This window comes from Hordeum vulgare, chromosome 4H, assembly GCF_904849725.1.
Source record: "Hordeum vulgare subsp. vulgare chromosome 4H, MorexV3_pseudomolecules_assembly, whole genome shotgun sequence".
Lineage (NCBI taxonomy): Eukaryota > Viridiplantae > Streptophyta > Magnoliopsida > Poales > Poaceae > Hordeum > Hordeum vulgare.
This window is the reverse complement of record NC_058521.1, coordinates 138,117,047-138,125,451: the sequence shown is the minus strand read 5'-3', so window position 1 is coordinate 138,125,451 and position 8,405 is coordinate 138,117,047. Positions and strand designations below refer to the sequence as shown.

Here is an 8,405-nt window from a genome sequence, read left to right as displayed (position 1 = left end):
ATGCTACGCGTTAGATCTATAGCGATCGAACGCATCAGATCCAACCTTTTTTTCAGGATCCACTCCCTTTTAGGCCTTATCTTCTCACGAGAACATTCTCCATCACTCATTTTCTTTCCTTCATTCTCCTCCAGTCGATCCCTTTTTCTATCCCTCGCCATGAACACCACACCGCCATTGATGTTGCCTTCAAGCACCCCCTCCCTCCTCTCTAACCCCCTCCTAACACCCGTCCCCACCACAGTCCTCACCACCGCCGCTTTTGCAAAGCCTGTTTTGAGGCGACGACGAGTTGCTCTGCGCCCTCCCTCCCCTCCATCCCCTTTACCACCATTTTTTTGCAAGGCGCCATGCTTCCTGTTATGATTTTTTTATCCTTAGCGATTTTCATCAACGGTTGCAGCTTTTTTCATCAACGGTTGTAGCATTTTATGTCAATGGTTACAACATTCCGCCATGGCAATGACCGCTTGCACCTTTTATATGTCTGGTTGCAGCTTTTTTAATCAACGGTTGTAGCATTTTATGTCAACGGTTGCAACATTCCGCCATGGCAAATGACCGCCATGGCAGGAGAGCTCTGAGGATGACGACGATGGGTTCTGGAAAGGTAAACGTTAAAATTCAGATCGAACGATTTCTAGTGAAGTGCATCTACGGTTTAGGTTAGACCGGTCGAAACTGCGCGCGGAGGTGCCCCGAATTAAATGTAAACCAACCAAACACGCCGTACATACACGGGATACCTCCTCGCAACAGTTCTCCCCTGCGTGTAAGTGGGCAGCCTCCGTCTCACGCGAGCACCGGCCCCCTTCCCACAACACACCTCCCCAATTCCCACTCCCTACCACCCGACCCCCTCCTACCTGGCCGCTGTTAGCCGTCCCGGATCTCCGCATCCAGATCGCCGAGACGCCCCCCTCTGGAGCAGCTGGCGTCCTCATCGCCGGACCCAACCTCTGTCTCCCACTCCCCGCCCAGCCTCCGTCGCGTGTTGCCTCGCCAACTCCTCACTCTCGGGATCAGGTTAGCGTGTTTGCCATGAGCTGAGGTTGGTTTTAGTGGATCAGGAACTTCATGCGTGCCTCGAATTGTATACTGCAGATTTGACTCTCTGTGTTAATTTGTACGGGTTGATCCGAAAGTTCATCTGACCCTTTATGTGCTACTATGATGGATGGTAATGATTGAAACTACATATAACTGATGCACCACATTTCAGTTTGCTGATTAAAACATCAAGTGCTGCTTAACCTTTAGTTTGCTGGTCACAACATTTTCTGCATGCTAGCAATCTGTCTGTTTTTCATCTTTGGGATTATGGTTCCAAGACCAGATTCATGTGCACTTAATGTTGGCCTTCCTTTTGCTGGCAGTGATATGCTTTTCTTCTTGCTAGCATTCTTTTCACCTTCCGTTACCGAAAAAGGCTTTCGCCCCGCTTTATAAATAAAGCAACCAACATCGACCATCCTGTACAGACTCACGCCACCACAACACACGCACACACCCAAGGCAGGATACATAGGCGCTGAGCGTAGCAACACTATCCCTAGCACTACAAGAGCAACCGGAGTTCTTAACCGTGAACATGCCACCGCGAAGAGATGAAGCCGCATATGACGAACCGTTTGCTCCAAGGCGGCGCCTTCAGGAAGGTTATGGCACCAGAATGCCGCCGCCGCCCGACCCGAGGATCAGAGTTTCCCCTGGAGCAACACGACGGGTAATGAGAGCCGCGACGACGCCTTCAAGAAGGGAGCGAGCCACGCCGCCGCTGGTCCGTCCGAAGATGGATCAGGTTTTCAACCCTGCCAACACTCACCACCACCGGACGCCACACCCCGGCGACCACGCCGCCCACACGGCCATGGGCACCGGGCAACACCTAGCCACGGGCTTTGCCCATGAGCACCGCGGCTCCACCATCAGGGCCGCCGCCCCGACAACCTAGACCTGGACACCACCTCACCCGAGACCCACTGCTACCCCAACCACAGATACGAGCGAAAAGGACCCGCCTTTCACACCCCTGGGCGATCCCCAACAGGGCGCCATCGACCCGTCCTGCTGCCGGGCACGAGACGAGGTCGGTCCTGCTGCCGAGCGCGAGACGAGCGATGGACCGTAGTCGGGGAAGGGCCGAACCTATGACGAAGGTAGCAACCAGTCAACAAGGAGAGGGACCGAAGGTCGAACCGGACCGCCTACAGGCGAGCCGATGCCGGAAAGCCAGTCGCCGCCCCAGCCGGCCCGTCGAGCTGCCATGTAGCCGCCGCGCCACCAGGAGGCCATAGCCCGTGTCGGGCCTCCACATGCAGACGCCCACGGCCTGAGCACCAGCCACGCCGTGCCGCTGCCCCACCTGCACCGCCCACCCCAATCCCGCGCAGATCTGGGCGAGCGCGCCGCCACCAGCCCCGCAGCTGAGCAGCACCACCCCACGCACCCGTGAAGGCACGAGGAACCTCCAGGAGAAGCAGGGGGAGCCACCAGCGGCCACCAGGCCAGCCCTCGACTAGATCCACGCCCACCGATCCAGATCGGGCCGTCGCCGCCGCGACGGGCGCCACCACGTGCAGCCCACCGTGCCGGGCCGCGCGTCCGCAACATCGCTGCCAGACGCCAGCCACCACGCCGGCGCGCCCTGCACCCGCGCGCCGCCGCTGCCCAAACATCCCGGCCCGCGCTGTCGTCTTCGAGGGTGGAGTGAGGAGCCCTGCCGCCGCCGACGCTGACCGGGCTTAGCCCGGCGGTGCGCACCAGCGGCGGCAAGGGGAGGGGGAGGAGAGGGAGAGCCCGACCGACGGCTCTAGGGTTAGCCCTCCCGGTCGCTCGCGGGAGCGACGCGAAAGGGGAACGGGGTCTACCTTCACCTTCCGTTAGCGTAGATAATGTTGAAAAGATACTACTATGTGGCCAGTAAACAACCAGACTACCGCTTATACCAATGCTAAGCATAGTACATTAATGTGATTCTATTTTTTAGATGAATCATTTTGGAAGGAAACAACAACACCTAATTGTGAGAGTAGCCAAACCAGTTGCTGAATGTGGACATACATGCTGTTTAACTTAAGGACTAGAGAAAGTACACATGATATAACATATGGCCGTTTGGTTGATAGTGATATATCCAGTCTAGGAAATCAAGCTTGAGATAGCACTCCAAGGGCACAAATTGCTCAGATCAGCTTAGGATAACAAGGGCCCAATTTTTTCATTTGTGCGCTACCGTGCTTCGTTTAGAGATAGAGAGCTGTTGTAGAACAGCATCCTATCTCTGCTGGGAACAAGTAGTCATGTTCCTCTTATTACTCGACCATAACCACATGTTTAAGTCTATGCAACCGACGTTGGGTGGGGCTGGCAAAATTCTGGACGGCATGAGGCAGGGATGTGGGTCGAATCGGGGTGTGAAGAACAAGGATCTGTTGAGGAGGCAAATTCTGTAGAAGTTGAGGTCTTCGGCATCAACCCTGTCAGCTGCCGCTGCTGGCGTGGCCAAGCCCTAGCCGCAAGGTTGGAAGGAGTAGGGAGACCAACGAGGTGGTGAGGTGAGAGCACAAGTCGGCTAGAGACCACAAGGATTTCAAGGAGACCAGTCCTACATGACACTCCACTAATTCTCTTATTAAAGCTCTTCTGAGACCAATCCATGTCCATGTTGTGACATGTCAGCGCCGCAGAATTGTGCTGCTAGTGTTCTGGTGACATGCTGTTCTTACATAGATTGTGTATATGCGATTATTATTATTTACTTCCAATAGAAAGCTACATATTTTGGCCCGTTCCATACTTACATTAAGAGGCTCTTAATTACTAATGCCAACATCTACTCCCAGTTTCAAGTCAACTTAATAATTTATGCTAAAAAGATACACAGATCATACTGTCCCTTAAGTTAGCAAATAACATGATAGCTTTTTCATCACCGGTATTCCGGGCATGTTGGAATTTAGTTACAGCTCAGGAAACCAGCCTAACTAAAAGCCAGCCCACCCATTTCCTTGGGAAGCTAGCCGGAAGCCATTTCTGGAGAAGCTTTAGCCTCCCAACATGTCAATCACATGGTTGAAAGAACATGTTATAAGAGTTTGTCCTCTGTGTCCTTTGCTGAAGGTGATATTTACTGCATTGAGTTTGCAGTAGACGGTTGGCACACAGGGGGCAAATTAAAGTACAGTTCAGACTATAGACTTTCTCTATGCATTTATACTAAATATTTTTTAGAATTTGGGTCCGCTATAGCCAAGGCTTGGGAGGGAAGCAAAGGTATGATGATGATTCACATGCTTCTTGCTTAGGAGGCAATCAACATCATCTTTATCACTGTAGGATACATGACAGTGAAGCTTTTTAATCTGGTTCAGCGACCTGTGAAGAGGCAGGGAGTTGATAGGCCATAAGGTGTGTCGAGACTGTGATTGACTGACTGGTATCTGATGTTGCCATTGGTTTCCCCATATAGGATACCTGCATTATAGTTTCTTGTACGTATAGACCATATGACTTGAAATGAATCTTCTCTTGACTCCTTAAAGGTCAGCATCCTAATGCGTAAAATGCGGTTCTTACCGTTCATCTTGGGAGATCGACTGATCATTGACTATTGTTAGATGTCCCGCTCGATTACTCAATGTTCTTCTGATATTTTTCGTTCTTGGATTGGACGGCATGGTCATGTTATGGAAAATCTGTTTGTTCAAGCTTGAGAATATGAGTGTGTGGTTATATAATCTCTGTCTTAGAGCAACCCAGATCATGCCGTAGTTTACTTTGTCTGAATCTCTTTCTCTTATTATAAGATGTGAAATACTTACGAAGGTCGTTTTTGAGCCATTCCTATTCTGGCCACTTATGCAGTTCATATTTTTGTCCTGTAAATTATTACCTGAATTCAGTATTTGCTTTTGCAGGTGGATGTCCACTTGTACTTTGATTGAAGACAACTAACTTTGTTGATCCTGAGGGCAAGAAGTAATGATCCGGCCAGGCTCCAAGGAGTCACAAAATTATGATAACAATAGCCAAAAAGTTTATCCTCAACCAGTTGATGAAAATATGAATCAGAACATGGACACGATGGACAGTATGATTGGAAGGATATTCAACAACATATCCTCTTTAAAAGCTGCATACATTCAGCTGCAGGAAGCTCACACCCCTTATGACCCGGATAAGATCCAAACTGCCGATAAGCTTGTCATAGATGAGCTCACTAGGCTTTCAGAACTCAAGCATACTTACAGAGAGAAAAATCCTAAGCCAGTAGCAGCATCACCTCAAGATTCACGCTTGCTTTCTGAAATACAGGAACAGCAGAACTTGCTAAAGACATATGAGGTCATGGTGAAGAAGTTCCAGTCACAGATCCAGAATAGAGATACTGAGATTACCCTTCTACAGCAGCAAATCGATGAGGCGAAACATCGGAAATCAAAGCTGGAGAAAAAATTGAAACAAAGGGGCTTACTTAACAAAGAATCTGAGGAATCTGATGAAGAAGAGAACTACTTCTCTATTGAGCTGACACCAAGTTTATTTACATCTGCTACTGATAATGCATACGAATCAATACATGATTTCTCAAAGCCGTTGATCAACATGATGAAAGCTGCTGGGTGGGATCTTGATGCTGCTGCTAACGCAATTGAACCTGACGTGGTTTATACAAGGAGAGCTCATAAGAAGTATGCATTTGAGTCCTATATTTGCCAAAGAATGTTCAGTGGTTTTCATGAAGAGAGCTTTTCCATCAAGGCTGCTGCTGCCAGTGTTTCCAATGAGTCTTTCTTCCACCAATTCCTTGCAGTACGAGCCATGGATCCTCTTGATGTATTGAGCCAAAACCCAGATTCTGTTTTCGGGAAGTTCTGCAGAAGCAAATACCTGTTACTTGTGCATCCAAAAATGGAAGGCTCATTCTTCGGTAACATGGATCAGAGGAACTACGTCATGAGCGGTGGCCATCCAAGAACAGCGTTCTATCAGGCGTTCCTCAAGTTGGCGAAGTCCATATGGTTATTGCACAGGCTGGCGTACTCTTTCGATCAAAAGGTCAAGGTCTTCCAAGTGAAAAAGGGAAGCGATTTCTCGGAGATTCACATGGAAAGTGTTATCAAGAACATAGTCTTGGACGAAAGTGCCGAGAGGCCTAAAGTAGGTTTAATGGTGATGCCTGGTTTCATGATTGGGACTAGCGTCATACAGGCCCGGGTGTACCTTTCAGATGTCAAATATGCTGACTGAAAATGTTGCGGTTGCTTGAGAAGATCCAGGGCGTTTTAGTTGTGGGCTCAATTACTCGCATCTGAAATGGCGGGGGACTTCCAATGTCTGTTTTGTGTGTGATGCTACCTGAAAAAGATGTTATTTAGATGAAATGTGATTGTCTAGCAACACGTTTGTGAAGGACATTCATATGCTTGTCTTTTTAAGACTACATACAACGTTTATTCTCTCTGATGTAATCCCGTCCAATGTTTAGTATATATATTATTAATTTGATTAGGATGTTGCAGCCTGTGTGTTGACTGTACAACCCTTTTCATGTTTCCATGTATGTAAGTATTCTTGTTCGTGCCTAATCTGGTTGTTGTATTGTATATATGTGTACTGTAATTTTGTTTGTATTCTATACTATGTAAAATTTAAGGTTTCACAGTTTTCCATGAATACACAAAAATTCAAGGAGAAGTCATGTATATGACATTAGCCTATGTTACTATGTTTACATTATAAAATATAATAAAAATAGTAACATAGATGATTGTATATATTAAGTTGTAAACTTGGCATCTGTCGCGCGTTGCAGGGAAGCGTGGATGGGCCGAGAGGGACGGGCATGCGATGATGGCTGAAGGCGACGGCGACGGTTCTAGGATTCCTTTTGCGCCAAGACTTTCTGATCTGGCCGGAGTGGTGGGTTCCGGAAGGCTCTGTTGACAAGCTTCCATGGGCGTGTTATGCTTGAAGATTGCTGGATCGGGTGTAATTCAGTCGTGCCCATTGGTTCTCCGTTAAGTAGGGAGTGGCGCGAAGCTTTGCTATCTGTTTCCATCAGGAAATATTTTACTTTATGGTAAAATGAAAGGCGGAGAATGTCATGAAAGCCAAGATTGAAGGACTAGTAATGCTGATTGTAGCCTACGTCGTTGAGGAATTTGATTGGAGTTTCAGGATTCGTAGCAGTGGTATGTAAGTAGGGCGACATCACACGTGAAGTTCAAGGTCCTATCTTTCAGGATGAAAATCCAAGGTTTGACCTTAATTGGTTGTGCCTCGCAATGGCCTTATTGAAGACATTGTTTTAAGAGCGGGGATTATCCCCAGGGTGAAAACCCAAGATTTACGACCGGACGACGACTGTGCTATTGCATTGTTTCCTTCTTGGAGGCGTCGTTTTGGAGTACTTGAACGTCAAGTGTTGTCTTGGTGGTGGTTGTGTTGTTGCTCTTGCAAGTACTGAAACTTTATAGCGGGAGTTTTCTTTTTAGCTTCTTCTTCATTTCTTTCGGTTGTGTGCATCCGTCATGCCATCAGGACATTGCTTTGTTGCATAGGATGGGTGTAATTGGTATCTCCGTGATATTAATATATACTCTTTATAAAAAAAAGTTATAAACTTATTTTTTGCATTGGGTTGCGTTATGGTATGGTAACATACATCCCTCTCCTTAACTACTGGCCACATAAACACATTAGTCTTGGGATGTATGTAGCTAAGTTACTACCACTATGACCAACCTCAAAAGTTTACACACTTGGCATACGTGCAAATACAAATGAAATACCCCTATTTATTTTTGCTCTGTTCGAAAGGTTTATCAAGCCTACTAGCACATGTGGAGGAAGTTGGGGGCCTCGAGGGAGTCCACTTTTGCTGGAATGCACCATCTATCTCGCACCTCCTTTTCGCAGATGATTCCTTGATCTTGATGAAAGCAGATGAGCACAACGTAAACACGCTGAGAAGGGTGTTGGACACTTGTTGCGTGAGTTCTGGTCAGATTGCATGTAATGCAAAATATAATATTTTTTTAGCCCTAACACAAGTATCTAGTCAAGAGAGGATTGTTGCAGAATTTTAACTATTGATACAGAAGCCCTCTCGGATACTTATCTGGGTCTACCAACCATGGTTGGAGTGGATAGATTAGATTGTTTCCAACATCTCATAGACAGACTTGCCAGAGATTGAAGGGATGGAAGGAAAAAACCCTGTCAATGCAAGATAAAGAAATCTTGGTAAAATTAGTTGCTCAAGCTATTCCTTCGTATGCCATGTCTATGTTTAAGCTGCCAAAAGGAATTTGCAAGGCAACCATAGATGAAATTTCTGGATTTTGGTGGGGAGAGAGTGATGACCATAAGAAAATGCATTGGTTTGCATGGTGGAAGTT

General features: G+C 47.3%; 1 protein-coding gene across 1 annotated transcript; it reads left to right on the top strand.

Annotated features, from left to right (window-relative positions):
* The first annotated feature begins 783 nt into the window (after positions 1-783).
* LOC123448166 (protein GRAVITROPIC IN THE LIGHT 1-like) lies at positions 784-6,513 on the top strand. Its single transcript, XM_045124966.1, has 2 exons — positions 784-1,026; positions 4,920-6,513. Exon 2 carries the CDS (start codon positions 4,984-4,986, stop codon positions 6,250-6,252), a length of 1,269 nt encoding a protein of 422 aa, XP_044980901.1. The 5' UTR covers positions 784-1,026; positions 4,920-4,983; the 3' UTR covers positions 6,253-6,513.
* Positions 6,514-8,405: the final 1,892 nt, after the last annotated feature.

Excerpts from the sequence above, each read along its gene's own strand:
- LOC123448166 (XM_045124966.1), top strand. The coding sequence starts at position 4,984 with ATGATCCGGCCAGGCTCCAAGGAGTCACAAAATTATGATAACAATAGC.